Raw genomic sequence first — 17,533 nt, forward strand, 5'->3', positions numbered from 1 at the left:
TGATTATCTTCTTAGGGTTGTAGTGCTTTAATGTTGCTGTATCGCTACTTGAAATCTGATCACTTCTCAACATGTGTCACATAAGACCCGAGACAAACAAGAAAAGACACTTTCTCTTTGATTAATGTGGTTTATTTAGAGTAAAGGCTGCATCGATCCGATAGCCACATTTCACACATCACTTTAGTTCCGCGTGAACAGTTGTTTTGTTTTACGCCTTCAGTTTAGTTTATTCCACTGGAGCACCATCCGCGTCTTTAACGGCAGAAAAAGTAGGTTTAGTTTGAGAATAGCACCAAAAGAGCCCAGGATCCCCACTGGTATTGTTAATGTACCTCACACACACACACACACACACACACACACACACACACACACACACACACACACACACACACACACACACACACACACACACCTTGTGAAATGCTTAAATATACAGAACTAGCACATTTACTTTATTGAGAAGCATTGTTTTAGGAAATCTATGTCAGGAATGTCAACTTACAATTTCCACCCAAAATCCCTCCTTTCAGGACTGAAATTGGATTTGCATAGACAATAGATCCATACAGTTCTGTCACTTCATCAGTGGAGTATCTCAGATGAACACTGAACCGTTTGATCTTTGTAAAGTCTGGGCAAACATTTTTTTCCACAGCTGTAAAAAACTGCAGCAAATTTTGATTTCTCAACCTTTTAAGTCAAATATTAAATCATGTTCAGATTTAATTCCATAAAGAAAACACAGTGCTTGGATTTCCTCTCTTCTGAGTGTTTTTTTTTTTTTTTTTTTTTTTTTTAGAGAATGAATACTGACAGCCACATGGACTTGTTTTTACCGGCCGAGCAGTGTTGAGGTGAAAGACTACATCTGTGGCTGAGAGGGAGAAAAGCTACAAGTGTCCTTTTTCTTTTGAGATATTTAGTAAAACCACTTTGCTGCCTTGTTTTCTGCCTTTTTCTCTGCTTCCACCACCACCACCACCACCACCACCATCCTTCGTCTGTAAATCATCAGACAGAGAGGCTAAAAAAACCCGAACCACCCTCATATTTCTTTGGCTGTGTGCTTTGGGGGCGTCTCCCGCCTCCCTGACAGAGTTTGCATGATGATGGGACTGCAGCGAGAGTAGAGAGGTAGCAGCTGTGGCCGTGGGTGCAGGAGTCAGGAGGACCTGGATTCAGGAGTGAGCAGATCAAACAGGGCCGTGTTGATGTCAGGCGTTGGGTCGAGGTCAAGGGTGAAGCTGATCAGGTTGCTCTGCGAGCAGAGGGAATAAAAAGCATTAGAATTTCTTTAAAGCTGAGAGAGTCGCTCTGTTTTTAGTTGCAAGCTGAAAGCTGCAAAAATTAAAATTTAAAGGACTATGCCTTCATTTAACTGTTATGGTGTCAAATGAGTGTGGTACTCCTGGAAAACAGAATATGACAACATAAAGTGGCTTCTGACCTACTTTATCCCAGGTGCTTGTGGTGATGCTTTTCATATCCGACTGCATTGTTTGAACCGGTACCTGTTAATTAAAAGGAAAAAGCCATCATAGTGTGAAACAATGAAATATTAATGTAATGATCACCACGAATTAATATCTATTACTTCTAAAGGAAAGAAGAAGTTTCTTAATCTGTTTCTTAGTCTTATGAGAGGTTGAACTACTGACCTAAGTAGTCCTTGTAGTCCTTATTATAGTATTTGTGCCTCAAGCCTCGTCCATCTGTAAAGACACAACCAAAAGATAGTCACAAAACAAGAAGGACTTGGGCTCAGGTCGGTCAGACAGAGGAAGCCTTGCAGACGCACCAGAGTTACCGCGCTGTTTGATGCACTGTCCCCGGTTGGGGATGCCAGCAGCCGGGTTTCCCGGGTTGATGATGTGACATTCGTAGCCAGTGGGGCAGTGAAGAGGCTCGTCTCCATCCTCGGTGGTGCTGCAGGCCTCGGCTTTGGGGTGAGGAAGACAAGGCAGATTTATTTCTACAGCGGCATTCAGAGTGCAGGCAGCTCACAGCGCTTTACAGGGAAATAAAGAAAATGCATTAATATAAGTGATTAAGATTACCAAAGACATGAGAATGATTATACTGCACTTCGTCTTTCATAGCAAAAAATATTAAATGTGATGGCCATGCCGTCAGACTTTCACCTCCAGGATGACGTCTCTCCAGATGGAATGTGTAAATTTGGGTCAAAATTGTATAAATTCCCCCATATTTTTCCAAATAGCCAACCTGCTTTGAATTTTCTTTGTGTCCTCAGACTTTTTTGGGAATTTTTGTTTGGGGTGTTTGGCGTGTCCAAAATTTCGCAGGTGAAGCGTTTATAACATTTTAAATTTTGCAGGTAATGCCATTAAGCCATTTCACCAGTCACATGTGTATTTCCCCCAAAATATAACATTTTCCGCCAGCTCTGATGTTTCTCCCAAGTTTGGTAACTTTTAGAGAACATTTAGAGCTTCATGAACTCGTTTGTTTTGTCAGGAGAATTTTTTAAATTTTTCTGAGTAATTCCATTAAGGTTCTTATGCACTCCTGGTGCTCGGATACTAATTAGTAAAATCTGTAAATCAAAAAATGATGTAATAAGGCCTGAAAATAAGTTTTACTGAACTGTGTTCTGTCAGAAATCTTCTAATTTTTATAATAGTTTTTGTTAATGTCCTCCTGTGGTTGTTGAATTTCAGGTCTGAATTCATAATTACACCCCAATTCGATTCCTCCTCTTTCATTTGTTTTCTTGAACGACCTGGAGTCAAGATGAGCACTGGCCTTTAATCCTCCTTCTTTGGGGCCAAAAACAATCGTTCTGACGGATCTACTTATTAATTTCATTAATGCATCACTTAAATTGAAACCAAAGTAAAAGTACTGTTAAAAATACTCCACTAAAAATAGTAATTCAAGTGTATCAGTTACTTTTTAACCTTATTTAATACCTTTGTCAATAAGGTAGTTAGTTGATTTAATTTGTGTAAAATATCTGCAATAAATTATATAAACATTACAGCAATGAAGTTTATTCTGTGAGGAAATGTAGCTATAAAGCAGGAGTTTTCTCTGTTATTAGAAAGAGCTTATAGGCTGAAATGTGAATAAAATGATGATTTTGACAGTCTAATGAACTGTATTAGATGGTGTAAATTTTACACTGAATATCCTCAAACACCACTCCTTCGGGGTCACTTCCTGGTGTGGTTCTCACCTTGCAGAACCTCCTCGGGACCGTCCAGCAGCCAGCCGTTCCCCCCGAGCCACCGAGGCTTCGGCTGCACCAGCCAGTCCAGCACTGCCCCAAAACAAAAAACAAGTCAGCCAGCACAAAACTGAAAAAGGAAAAGGTCTCATTTCAACTTTTAAACTCTATAGTTGTTTATCACATTTCTGTTTCAAACTCACCATTATAAACCAATTGAAGTTGCAGCACTCATCACTGTTCCAAATAATGCTAATTTGAGACAATGTAGTAGACCAACAGGATTAAACAAACAGATTTTGAAAGCTTTTTTGGACATCCAGAGAGAATTTGTTCCCATTTAGACTTTTTTTTTTTTGAAAGTATAAATCATGGACTATCTAGTCATTACCTCTGCCAAGGAGGTTGTGTAATCATGTTTGTTGGTTTGTTGGTTGGTTGGTTTGTTAGCAACATTACAGAAAAAGTTATGGACGGATTGCAATGAAACTTTGTGGAAAGGTGGGTCTTGGGCTAACTTAGAATCCATTAAATTTTGGTGATGATACGGATCACTGTTTGGATCCAGGAATTTTTTAAAGGATTCTTTATCATTGAGAGATAGGGCAGTCTTTCACATAGTTGGGCATAACTCAACAATAAATGACAAGGGGGCTTAGCAACAATTACAGTGTCAGTTCTTCAATGACTCTAACAGATATCAGCTGCTGATCCAGATCACGGAAGTACTCCGGATACCAGGATCCAGAACAGATGAAAATAGGGGGATTCCGGAGTGTCAGTCACTGTGAGGCAACACATTGAGATATGAACATGCAGCAAACAGCTTTCTCCCATACATTGTTTGTGTTGGGAAGAAATAAAATGTTTTTTTTATTATATATGGTGTTCTTATTGTTGTTGGTGACTGATTTGAGCTGTGGCGGAGGTCTGCGCGCTCTGAGTGCCAAATTCTAGTTTTATTCTGTTTTCACTCTTCCTAACAAATGTTCTTCTATATAAATAACATATATTGGTGTTTCATTTACACTGACTGTGAAATGTAACATTTAAAAAAATAAAGAAAGTCTTCTTCAATTAATCTTCAATAACACCCAGAGGTGAAACCACTCCACATTTGAGCCGGTATTATAATAGATCACATGATTTAAATAACATTAAAATATTTTTTTTTTCAAAATGAAGTAACTGCAGCCAATAATACAATTATGCAAATATAGATCTGTTTTTTTTTCTATATACGTACATCAAATATTCATCATTATCATTCATTCATTGAGAATTATTATTCATTATGGACGTTTTCACATTATTGACTGTATTACACTCAGGATGTCCAGATTGATTATGCCTTTGGCCAGTTTTCCATTAATCGCTGCTGCCTGAAGCAAAGGTTAGTTAGTTAGTTAAGTTTATTTCAGTCATCTTTTTACAGGAAAACACAAGAAACATAATTCTTACACTTAAAACAATACATTGACTGAAAGGGTATAGGCAGAAGTTTATCACTTGTATCGCCTACCCCTAGCAACATAATTATTTCCATGACAGCAACAAAATATATTTTCAAAAAGAAAATAACTAAAGAACTACAACCGATCTAGTTCATCCAGCTATTGATTCTTCTTCTCCTGATTTATTTATTAATTTATTTATTTTTTTTTAAATTTCACCTCTCAGCGTGTCTTACCCTCACACATCCCGCACCCACACACTATTCTATGTTCAAATCACACCCAATTTTTCACACCCACACACAAACACACACAAACACACACGAAATTAGATTACAGTCATTTTTGTACTTTATATGGTTTCCAGGGTATCTTAGTTTAAACAGTAGTTCTATATTTATTTAGAATGCTGGCCTTATACTTTTTTTGAAAAGTATGAATATTTTTGGAGCCCTTTACTATATCGTCCAGATCGTTCCATAAATTGACACCTCTAAACGAAACGCATCGACTTTTCAAGCTGGTCCTCACTGAAGCTGTTTTGAAAATCATGTCCCCTCTCAAACTGTACTGTCTCTCTCTGGGTTTGAACAAGACTTGGATATAGTGAGGGAGCATATTGTTATGAGCCTTATACATGACTAGAGCAGTGTTTAGATTTACAATGTCCTGAAATTTAAGACACTTTAATTGTATGAAAAGATCATTGGTTGGAGTGTAATAGTCTACCTGAGTTACAATTCTTATTGCCTTCTTTTGGAGTAAAAAAATTGAATTCATATATGTCTTATAATTATTCCCCCAGGTTTCCACACAGTATTTAAGGTACGGGAGGATCAGAGAGTTGTATAGTAATTTAAGAGCACTTTTATTCACAGAGTGTTTAATTCTATGTAATATGGCAATTGTTTTAGACACTTTTGTCTTGATTGTATTAATGTGCATTTTCCAGCCTAATTTATTATCTAGTATTACTCCTAGAAATTTTGTGGAGTCCACCCTTTCAATCTCTACACTGCCAATTTTAATGCAACACTGTTTGTTAATTTTTCTGTTGCCAAAAATTATGTATTTAGTTTTGTTCACATTTATCGATAATTTATTGGTATCAAACCATTTTTTCAAAATATCAAGTTCCTTTTCAGCAGTATGCAAAAGACTATCGAGGTCATGCCCAGAGCAATACAGGCTCGTGTCATCGGCAAATAAAATACAATTAATATTTTTTAGGACATAGCTGATGTCATTTATATAAAGGATAAATAACTTAGGTCCCAGTACTGATCCCTGGGGTATTCCATAAGTAACAGGGCTTTTAACTGAGGTTATATTTTCTAGTTGTACGTATTGTTCTCTTTCTGATAAGTAACTTTTTATCCAATCATGAGCAACCCCCCTGATCCCATATCGTTCTAATTTCTTTAGTAGTATTGAATGGTCAATCGTGTCAAATGCCTTACTTAGATCTATAAAAATGCCAACTGAATATTTTTTTTGGTCGATTGCTGTGGTTAAATTCTCCACTAGATCCATCACAGCCATTGATGTTGACCTGTTTGTCCTAAACCCATACTGCTGCTCACATAAAAGTTGATATTTGTCAAGAAAATGGTCAAGTCTTTTAACAAATAATTTTTCAATTATTTTTGAAAGTTGTGGTAGTAGAGCTATTGGTCGATAGTTATTGAATTGATGTTTGTCACCAGTTTTGAAAACTGGTATAATTTTGGCTGTTTTCATTTTAGTTGGAAAGACGCCAGTTAAGAAACTTTGGTTACAGATATATGTGAAAGGAGCAACTATATAATTGATAATTTCTTTTACCATGGTTATATCCATATCGTTGTAGTCTGTGGACCTCTTATTTTTGAAAGAGGTAACAATTTCAATTACTTCATTTTCGTGTACGCCAGTGATAAAGAAAGATTTTACATTGTTTGGGATTATTTTGTCATCAATTCCAGTAGTGTTAGGTAGTTGAACAATTCCTTTGGCTAAGTTGGCTCCAACATTCACGAAGTAATTATTCAAAGAATTTGCAATTTCCTCAGGCTTGTTGATAATTTGATTTCCCTCAGTAAAAAACTTTGGGTATCCTTGTTTTGTGATTCCCTTCCTGATTATTCCATTTAACACTTCCCAAGTTCCTTTAATGTTATTCTTGTGTTGTTCTAACTTTTTACAATAATATAATCTTTTATTACATTTTATAATTTTTAATAATTTGTTCTTATATATTTTGTATCGAAGTTCAGTTTCTTTCGTTCTATGTTTCATGTACATTCTATAAAGATATTTTTTCTTATTACAGGCTTTTACTATCTATTGCTGAAGAAGTCTCGGACACTCGGTGCTGTGATCTGAAGTGTTTTGACTCTGCTGACCTGGAGGAGGCTGAACCGACTCCAGGCAGGCGTAGATGCAGCCGTTGTAGCAGCAGCGTTTATGGCGCTCACACTCGGAGTCCGAGCGGCAGCCGGGAACCTCGCAGGCCCTCTCCGGCAGCATCTGGGGCGGCGGCGGACACCGGTCGTTCTTCTGGTGCTGTGTGGACTGGGGGTGGTTGGCATATTCATAGTCCTGAGACACACAGAAAGAGACAAACAGACACACTTTAGAAAGAAAAGGAGGGTTTATAAAGTAGATAATTATAAAATTATGATTCATATAACGAGAGTGATATCCAGCAAAAAGGGTTGAGTTGGACAAGGAGAGGTTAAAAAGAAATAAAATCCCAAATTAAATCATAACAGCTTGATCTGAATCAAGTTTGTCATTTCTTCAAGATAAATACTCATTTTTTTCTTGAAGCCATATGCAAAGATAATAACTATCTTGACTGGGATGAAAAAGAAGCAAAGAAATACGGAGCAAAGAAATACGGCTGAGACAAAAATGTGCTGTAAACGTTGTCGCCATATCTTTCAAAATATCCATCTAGTGTTATTTAGAATTTCTAACTCTAATTCTTTGTAATGAACAAACAGCAGGTTAAGGATAAGACAAAACCAGCGACTGATCATGAACAAAAGGCAAGATGAGCACATTATGAAACTCTATTCATTCAGCAGAGACAATATAAATGTTTACTGAAGCTCTATATGTCCAAGTCCCTTCTCATAAGAGTCGATTGATGGCAAATCTCAATATATCTTCAGCTTTGCAGGCAGAGTTTGACACAAACTAACAGAGGTGATGAAACCAGTTGCTTTCTTTGATGGTGTTTCCATTTCAAGGCTGATGGTGGAAGCTGATGTCGACACTTTATAAGTTCTCGTCAGGAACTATGACTTTGAACATGTAAGCCACAGTCAGTCTATTTAAAGCATCGAGCTGTCACACTTGTCGCAGCAATTGTTATACCTTATTTTGTAATTTTGCCCTACTAGCATGATATTTATCTCGCCTATTGTAATACAATATTTCATTATAAAACATTCTGCTTTATTTTATGTGGTTTTCAAACTGAACTGTCTATTTTTGATTAATTTCCCATCTTGCCCCTCGTTTCCTTTAGGCCTGGTTGAGAATCCCTGCAGTGCGCGGTGTTCACCAGCAGGGGGCGGCACCGGACCGCCAGACGTGAAGGTTCGGTTCGGTTCGGTTTGTTCTGCGTGTCTGCCGGTGAGCGTCTCGACCCGGATTCAGAAGGTGATCGACTGTGAGATTAAACACTTTCCCGGTGAGTGCGAGGCGGAAAAAGTAGGTCACGCGACCCCTGAGCCAAACAGACGCACTTCACACACTCTTGCTGTGCACAAACACTCAGCCGTGCACGGCGGATAAGAAGATTCATTAGCAATTGCATGCAGAGTAGAGGATAATGTAATCAGTTCTTGTTTCCTGTAGTGTTTCTGACTCAGTGCAGAGATTCTGCACACATCGGAAATATGATAAACTCCCAAGAAGCACAGCTGTCACCGACTCTCTCACACTCTCACTTGGATGAAGCAGCAGTGTGGTCATATTTCTACTTAATTCCATTCATTTCATTTTTTTTTTTTTTTTGTACTGAACAACTGAATAAGGAATACAGAAAATGGTTCAATAAAACCACATGTGCTGCAGAAAATCCTAACAATTGGAGCGTTTTTGTAACTACTTGGATTATTTTTTGTTGTTGTTGGACTCTTTGATTTCTTCACTCGCAGACCTGACAAGGAAAATGAAAAGTCTATTCTTAAGTTTGTAAAGCAAGACTGTCAATTGACACAACCATGATAGAACTCATCTAATTCCCCCTGATTCACCTCATGTAAAGATGTATTTCTGTAGCGGGGAGAATATAGAACTTCCTGCTTGTTCACAATGACAGATATAGTTAATTTTAACTGACTTCAGTCACATCCACCTTGACATCTTTATACATAGGCCTGCCATTCTGTTGTTTATGTCATTATATTTACTTCTGAAAGTGGTGCTTAACTGAAGTATAACAGTTTACTCCACTTACTGTTTGTTTATCATGATTTATTCTTAAAGATTCATCACTAAAGGGCATGTTGGGCAAACTTCTGCAGGAAGTATTACCCCTGTTTATATCTTGGAAACATCACTCCCTCTGGTTTTGTCAGAAATCTTTCTTGAGTTAAAGATTTGTTTCTAGTTTGCTTTAATGGGCTTAAAAACTTTATGTTACAGTAAATTGACAGTAGATCACAATGAGCCTGAAAACTCGCCTTGTAAACTTGCACTATCAGAGAATCGGTGTTTCCAGTGTTCTTATGCCTTTTATAGTAATGTGGGTGAATTTCTTGAACTCTGTTGGGGATTCCAGAGTTCTCCAAAAAGAGCGAGCTCCACAATATGACTGTAATTAGATAATGGCTTTGTGGGTTGCACACGATCATTAAAGCAGTGCTGTTTATTTGGCAGGCTTACAGGCCGCTGCCCCGAACCGCCTGGAAAAACAAAAGCAAATGTTTGGCACCGGCGGTGGTATCACACACACTGTACGTGTGCTCACGTTAAACGCACCGTAATTCGCTCTGGCAGCTGCGTGCGAGCTCGCTGGGTTGTTTGGGGGTTTGGATGAGGTTCGATGGGAGAAAGTTTACAGTGCTTGGCTGTGGAGGGAACAGCGAAACCTCAGCCTGTAAAAGTTAATTTGGGATCCTGCTCATTAAAGTTGTGAGATAAGAGTAGTTGTGTCAAGAGTGATTTGTACTCAGCTTATGGCTGGATTTTAAGTTTAAATCAGGGTGTTAGTTTCATCTCAAGGGGCTGAACTGGTAAATTAGAGCCATTAATAACCTTTAAATTTACACTCTTAAGTTTTTCTTTGTTGTGGCGCAGACTATGCTTGATAAAAATGTCTATATTTTTGCAAAACCAAACAATTACAACTGAAAATTACTGCAACCTTAACATAAAGTCAATTTTAATAAAACTTTCTGAAGCAAAATAAAGTGAACTGTCCAAAAAACTTCTCCTCCAGCTGTTCCATCCTGCATGTTTTCACAAACGCTCCCTGACCGCACGGCTTTGAGGCCAGTTTGATATTTGCTTTCTTTCTTGGCAGCATCACCGACATCTCAGCTCAGGTCTCTTTGTTGTGTTTTATCTGTTACTCTGAAAGAAATTTTACTTTAAGAAAAAATATTTTCTATGAAACGTCTCCACTTTGCTTTTTGGTTTTGCGGGCTGGATTTGAACCTCTTGCGAGTCGGTTCAGGACCACGAGCCTTATGTTTGACACCTGTGTTTTATAACTTGTACATGCTAAGATCTTCCTTTAGGGTCAGAGTGAGGAAGCTAGTTGTAAAGATGACTCCACCAGCTTTGTGCCATTAGCAGTGTGCCTCACACTGAACACCGGTTAAAAAATAAAAAGATCATCGATATGCTCAAAAACCTTTTTATTTTTCAGCAGGAGAAACTCTCCATGTGAGTCACTGAAAATCTGTTTGCGCTGAATTGGCACCCAAAACATTTCAAGCCATACTGGTTGCCTTATATCTAGAGACGCAGTAATAACTGTAAATACACAGTGCTTAACAGTGGTTAACAGTGTCTCCCTGTACATTTACATCCATGAATGAACACTACAAAGTCCACTCTGACTGGATAATTGCATAATGACGACTGCCGTTTTCCCTTGTCTCACATCCGATCTGTTCTCAGTGTCTCTAGTAAATCTGTCCTGCCCAAGGTCAAACATGCCCTTCCTGTTTATGGGTCAGTGTGTGTTTGCATTGTGAGCACAAATGAACACTACTCCACAAATACAGGAAGTAATTCATTCTCATTTGGTTGGACTTTACAAACGCAGCCTCAAACTTTTTTTTGTTTCATTACTTTTTCCTGCCTTGCCCATCATTCATCTTTCAGTGTAGCTGCTTGACTCTCAGGACTCATCCTGTGTCTTTCCCTCTGCTTTCATGCTGTCGTCTGCCAGGCTTTACATCCTGGCTTCCTCTGCACAATCCCGCACAAATCTCTGTGATGTTCCACATTGTTTATTTACGCTCCGGTCTGCCGTGCCGGGCTCCCGTAGAGACGCTGCCAGCAGGCTTGTGTGTGATGTCGGTGTCTATCCCTGGGCATATTTTCTCTTCTCTCTACTTGTCTTTGTCTGTACTGCTCTATCTCACTTCCTCGCATTTTTTTTTCTGTGTCTCTCTTTTCCTGTTGTTGATTTTTGAAAGGCTATAGCATGGTGGTGGCTGCAGTGTCTGCTCTCCTCACTGATCCCCATCTCTCTTTAATGCCTTTTACTTTGTCATTTATTGGGAGTTTGTGAAGCGAATCCACTTGGGGATCTTTCTTGATCCGTAACCAAGCTGGCATTTGATCATTTGTGGGTCAGTGTTGAGATGTTAGACAGATACTAAGCTTTTCTGGTTCCTTTGTGCAAGGATGAATACAAACACACACTCTCAGAGCAGCTCTTATAAGACAGAGAAGCATCAAGACTGTGCAAACATGTACAAACACTAAAACCCAGAGTGTTTACTGAAACCTGACAACCTGCATTGTCAAGGTTAATTTCTTACCTCTGTATCAGGAGTCAGTTTGACAGAAAGACAGACAGACATGCAGATGTGTGGAGACACAGCAGGCTGAGGTGGGAAGCAAGCCGACAGGCTGCAAATCAGGCAGAGATGAGTTTCAGTGAAGGACGCCGAGCCGTGCTGACAGACCTAACAGGTAGAAGCACGGCTGGGAAAAGCGGCGACGTCTGACCTTGAAAAACAGACGAGCGGGGGTGAGCCAACGTGATCTGTGGCTCACACAACACCATGGAAGTAAACCTAACTGTGAGTGTAACCAATTAGTTTTGAGGGGAAACAGTTTGAAAAATATTATCTGCTACAATACATACAGAATTAGTAGTGGCATGATTAAAAAAAGAAGAAGAAACAGCTTTGAAACAGTAGAGCTGAAAGAAATGTTTTTATATTGGTTTTATGCATCTGAAGCTGTGGCAGATAATCAGCTCTCCCGTTCAGCCCGGTAATGTACTATTGACCAGCGGGCTCATGTCATCTGACTGGGATTAATCCTTTCCCAGAGCTCCAACAGCCAGTCGGCAACTTCAGGTTAACTGGAAAACAGCAGAAATCTTTCAAAAAGTAATTATCTAAAAATGTATCCAAGAAACTCATGAAGTTTAAGAGACTGTGGTTAAAACTGGGCTGCAGCAGCAGTGTGAAGCACTGTTGTCTCAGTTTAGAGGTTCCATGTTGTTCCCATGTGTGCAGAAACTTTATTCCACCGTAAAAGAGCATGTGTTTTAATTGCTGCCTCTACATCAGCTGTAGTTATGAAAAGTGTATTATCCCCATGATGTACATGATCCCCGGCTGTACCCTGCCTGCTGCCCCATGTCGTCTGGGATTGGCTCCACTGCACAATGACTCCACTATTTGACTAAAGCGGGTCTCAATTACGGATGAATGAAGGACTTCAGTACAGATTGTGGACAGTTGCGTTGTTTTTGTGCATGCATGTAGCTATAAAATGAAAAATATTGCATGTTTATGAAATGCAGGACTGTATGCTTTGTGTTTTTGGGATCGTAAGATCAACCTTAATGCATACAAATTCCTTAGCGATTGAGATTATCAGCAGTGAACCAGTTAACGTTAAGTCATGACGACTTCCAAAGTGAGACCAGTTTACTTCTGAGGGGAAGACAAAATCTTTCAAAAGTGGTTTTCTGGAGCTGACTGGTTTCGCTCAGTGACACATTGTTCAGTCTAAAGATGTTTAGCCGATAGTAACTTAACTATGCGTACGTCATGTGTGTTTTCTGGAGCAGCTGCTGAAAAGGCAGTTAAACGCCGCTGCTTAATTGTTAATAAGCTTCAGTAAATCCTTCTATTTTGGCTCTGTCTTTTATTAAACACTTTATTCATGTATATAAAAGGCTGTTTTAGTTGTCGATCTTTATTCATTGTGGCAAGCTAATTGGAGTAACTTAAAAAGAAAAACCACGTAAAAGTTAGCACTTTTAAATACCACACTGATGGTTTTCACAGCTGCGAAGCATTTTGCAAATCCTGCTCTTTGTTGACTCTCACCACTAACGTACAAAAAAAAAAAAAAAGAAAACAATGTGAAGTTAGGCTAAAGTTTTGTATTTGTGTGCAAAACTAATTCAACATGACTCAAAGGTGTGTGTTCTTCCACACAGAGACTCGCTAGATTTGGAGTCACAAGGAGGCTGGAGCACCTGGAGGAAACCTGGTGAGACGCAGGAACAGCATGAGAGAAAGACTGCTGTCCTACTTATTGGGTAAGTGTCACCACAGGGTTTAAAATTGCCCCAAATGTGAACTTTTTTTCCCAAATCTATATCCTACTCATAATTGATTTTACCGCATTTATTTTTCACTGCCATCCAGGCCACGTTATTATGTGGTCACACATTCAAGGTGTCGTGAGGCAGGTGTCAATATTCTGCATCGGGCGATGTGTCACGCAGCAAAGTCACACGGACCAAACACTGTCTTCTATCTAATCAGTAGAAGATAGTGTTCGAGTTAGAGTTGGAGTGTTTGATTCATCTAAGTCTTCAGCCTGCTTGCTTTGGTTGCATAATATTTTACATTACATCCATGAACACATTCACTGGATTCGGGTCACTTTGGGATCATGAACTGTTCACGCCGGAGTCCAGCCATGGAGACGAAGTGTGGCCCAACCGTGTGCCGCCAAGTATTCCTGTAATTTAGAGAAGTTTGTTGATGCCCTACTACTGCAATCAACTCATCATTTTCACTCCCTTCACTGCAAACTGTTTTCTTATTGGTGACCACTGGAGGCTGTAACAGGTCATTTTGTCTTGACTTGGGGTCATTTTTCCTTGAAACAGCTCAGGAGTGCGTGAATCGACTTTTATAAAGCAGCCTCAGGCGAAGGCAAACAGCCTACCAGAAGAAAGAGAGAAGGAAGTAAAAGTGTTTCTGACCATCTGCAGGACGACTGTATTAAAACCAGGTGCTGCCAGCCGGAGCGCCCCTCATCACATCACACTCTGAACTGTAAAGATTTACAATGCAAACGTTCGGCACGCTGACATGTCCAGGCAGATGTCTGAGCCAGACTGTGCTATGTCTGCGAAGACTAAACAATCTGCGTGTGCGTGTGCATGTGTGTGTGTGATACAGTGCTGTTAAATGAGACTTGTGTGTTCATGAAATTACAGACTGAGGTGCTGCAGTTGTTTATTTTCTCCCACAGACAGATCTGAGGGTTTTCATGTAGGGCCACTAGTAGGCGCTGTTTGTTTTTGTAGTGAAACCACACAAACAACCGTGCACAGAACAATACGCTATAAACATTAACAGGTGCGAGTACACAGACGTTCGTGTAGGCAGACGAAGAAGTTGGATTGTTAACGCTGTGACTGTCAGCTATAAAACTACCGAATGCAGGAGAGTCTGGACGGGAAGTCACGCCAGTCTGGATTAGTGTTACTGTCTTTCTCCTCACGTGTGTGAACAAACCGTGGAACTATTTACTATGCTGTGGTGCGCATGCCCAATAGCAGCGTTTTAAAAAAGTTGTGTTTTCACCCGTCTACACAGACATGGATTCGAAGCATTTTCAAAAAGTTGTGTTTTCAGTGACTCTGAACTTGTTTGTTTGGACAACCAAAATGCTACAGAAACTTGACATCGTCAGTTAAAATGATCTTGTGTAAACGGGGCCTGATTGATTGAATACACAACAGTAAAAGCTTCATTATTAACCTGAATAAAAGTAGTTTTGTTGCTACAGTGACAAGTTGTCAGAAGCCTGTTGTTAATCAGATTGCCCTGTAGAAGTGGCCGATCTTCAGCACAACACCTTCTATGTCTGCTAATTATTCTAAAATCCTGCAGTTCAATGTGAACAGTGTAAGAATAGCGGTGACTTCCACTGGAATACTGCAGGTTGAGGCCTCCGTTTGATCTTCCTGCCGGCGGGATTGTTCCCCAGGCCGGCCAGATGTTTCACAACGCTGATTTATTGTCTTTTTTTTTTCTACTAGCTGAGCATCCTGGTGGATTTAGCTCGATCACATATTTAATTTAATCACATATTTCCCTTTAGGGACACATTAATTCTCAAGTGCAGCTTGAATGTGACACAGTGACTATAATTTACCTCTCTGCAAAGCCTCGGCGTTGAATGAATGAGGGTTTGTTATTGTGTGCATGTGGGAAAGACAAAAGGAAAAAAAGAAAGATAGATGGAGAGATGCGGAGATGAAAAGGTTCAGGGGATCGTGGCTAACTCCATATGGACGGCTGTCTCAGCATGTTCCAATTACAGTAGCTTTGAAGCCGAGTCCAGCAAGACGGTGCTTTTGGCCCATCCCGAGAGCCGGAGGAGACGAGAGGAAGAGTTTAGAGGAGAGAGCAACCTGAGGGAGCCGTGCACAGTGTGCCGGAGGGAGAGAAATAAAGGCTGCGAACCAGAGGGAGAAAGCAGCCAGCGAGGGGAGTGAACAAGTCAGAAAGTTAGACGCATGAAATGTGGCCGAGGAGAAGGCAGAGCGCCACAGCGAGCCCTTGTTAGAGATGATCAATCAGCTACACTGAGCCGAGCTAACAAGCAGGGGCCTGGTCGGCAAGTTCAGTTCCTGCCCTAATAATCCACTACAAACAGACACACTCCAGCAAACGCTGCACATCCTGTGTGCCCTTCAATTACTCACATGGAAACTCGAAAATCGGCGACTCATTCCAACCTGTTGCACATTTGACTTTCAGCTGCTCATTATTTGTGCTTCAGAATCAAAGCGAGCTTTTCTCTCCAGCTGCTTTTTCAGGAGGTGGAGTGAATTTTCAAAGTGAAATGAATCTGTTTGGTACTGTTCTCATGCATTAGACTGTTGCATGCATGTTTATGTGGCGGCTCATGAAAACGTGGTTGTTTCGACAGTTTGTGTCTAATTATAGGGTGATTGTCACTTTAACAAACAAGCGTTTTAGAAGGTGACCATAAGTTTTGTAAAACCCCTAATTTACAGACAGTTTATTTTATAGAAAAAGTGAGATAATTTTTCATAAAGTAGTAATTCTTAATTAAAGCATATTACAAAGTAAGAATTACATTTACATATCTGTAAATATACGATTTGTCATCATCATCACTTAGAAATAATTAAAGAGCCCACCTTATTTACCTCATAGAAGAAAAATACAAAAAGAAGCTGCAGTTTATGAGGCAAAAAGTAGTTCAGCTCGCATTCCTGAATTGCAACTTGTTGCATTTGACATGCTGGAAATGGATTCAGATATTTCTGGACATAGACTGCTGAACTATGCTAAACATTTTCTTCAAGATCCAAGTAAATGCTAACACTAATTCTCTCCCTTATTTTTACATGAGGTCACAGGTCAACTTGCAGCTCTCTCACCTCGACCACAGATCTGCCCTCGCGGTGTGAAGTGCCTCGCTGCGACAGAGCCAGCATTGTACTGGTCGCTTTCACCGATTTGCAGAAATGTGCAGTCTTTCATGACTCGTGTGTGCACAAATACAGAAGTCAGAGGTCAGAGGTGAGTGGTGGGAGCCTCACCTTGTGGTTGAGTCCTCTCTTCCTGATCCTTCTGGCATCACTTCCTGTGGACAGGGCCAGCAGGGACAGCAGCAGCACCAGTGAACTCAGCATCGTCTGGGTTTTGCACCTGAACTCCGATCGCCCGCTGCAGATGTCTCCTCTTCCTCTTCTTGTCTCAGAGCTATCCCCTCTTCCTCGCCTCACTCCAGTTTGTCCCGTGGCTGCGTGCAGGTCCTCCCAGCTGGAAGCATCAACGGCTCTCGGGCGCTCATGTGCGGCCCGAGTTACACAAGCCCCCCCGGTCTCCGACAGGACCTGCCTTTATGTAGGAAAAGTGCAGGGCAGAATGACAGAGCGGAGGGACGGAAGGGGAAAGTACAGCAGGGATGAATGGAGGCAGTGTGGAGGAGAAATGAAAAAGAATAGTCAGGGGAGCGGAGTAACGGCAGCTGTCTGTGCATCAGCCGTGCCGATCTGGAGCTGTGTGCTGGCACAGCGAGCGCACATGTCTCTGCGAGAGAGGAGGGGAGCCGAGCCGAGGGAAGGGGGGAGCGCTGGGAAGGGCAGTGAGTGGAAGTGAGACCTCCCCCTTTACCCCCGTGTCGCGGCTTCCAGCACATCTGGTGATTTCCACTGAAATGTGTCAGAGCTGTATCAACGTGCAGTTGCTCCACATTTTCTATCCAGAAAGTTTTCTTGACATGTTTGGCTTTCTGTGCGTGCGTGTGTGTGTGTGTGTGTGTGGGTGATATTCTTTCAGTGGGAATGAACTCTCCTGCTATTCACGTGATCTGAACAGGCTGGACATGCATATTAACCATTAACTGACCACTGCATGTGTGAACATTCCTAATATTTAACAAAAAAACTGTTTTCTATCAAGTT

The 17,533-nt window shown here is 40.5% G+C and overlaps 1 protein-coding gene across 2 annotated transcripts; it reads right to left on the minus strand.

Annotated features, from left to right (window-relative positions):
* Nucleotides 1-777: 777 nt before the first annotated feature.
* On the minus strand, nt 778-17,165 carry wfdc1 (WAP four-disulfide core domain 1). 2 transcript variants are annotated; one of them, XM_030096458.1, is made up of 7 exons: nt 16,667-17,165; nt 7,035-7,230; nt 3,206-3,289; nt 1,805-1,945; nt 1,665-1,718; nt 1,458-1,517; nt 778-1,264 (listed from the first exon to the last, which is right to left on the minus strand). In XM_030096458.1, the coding sequence occupies exons 1-6, from the start codon at nt 16,757-16,759 to the stop codon at nt 1,459-1,461; spliced, it is 627 nt and encodes a 208-aa protein (XP_029952318.1). In that variant the 5' UTR covers nt 16,760-17,165; the 3' UTR covers nt 778-1,264; nt 1,458. The 2 variants fall into 2 exon arrangements, with proteins under 2 accessions (XP_029952318.1, XP_029952319.1); XM_030096459.1 differs by having other exon boundaries at nt 1,454-1,517.
* Nucleotides 17,166-17,533: the final 368 nt, after the last annotated feature.

Source organism: Salarias fasciatus, chromosome 7, assembly GCF_902148845.1.
Source record: "Salarias fasciatus chromosome 7, fSalaFa1.1, whole genome shotgun sequence".
Lineage (NCBI taxonomy): Eukaryota > Metazoa > Chordata > Actinopteri > Blenniiformes > Blenniidae > Salarias > Salarias fasciatus.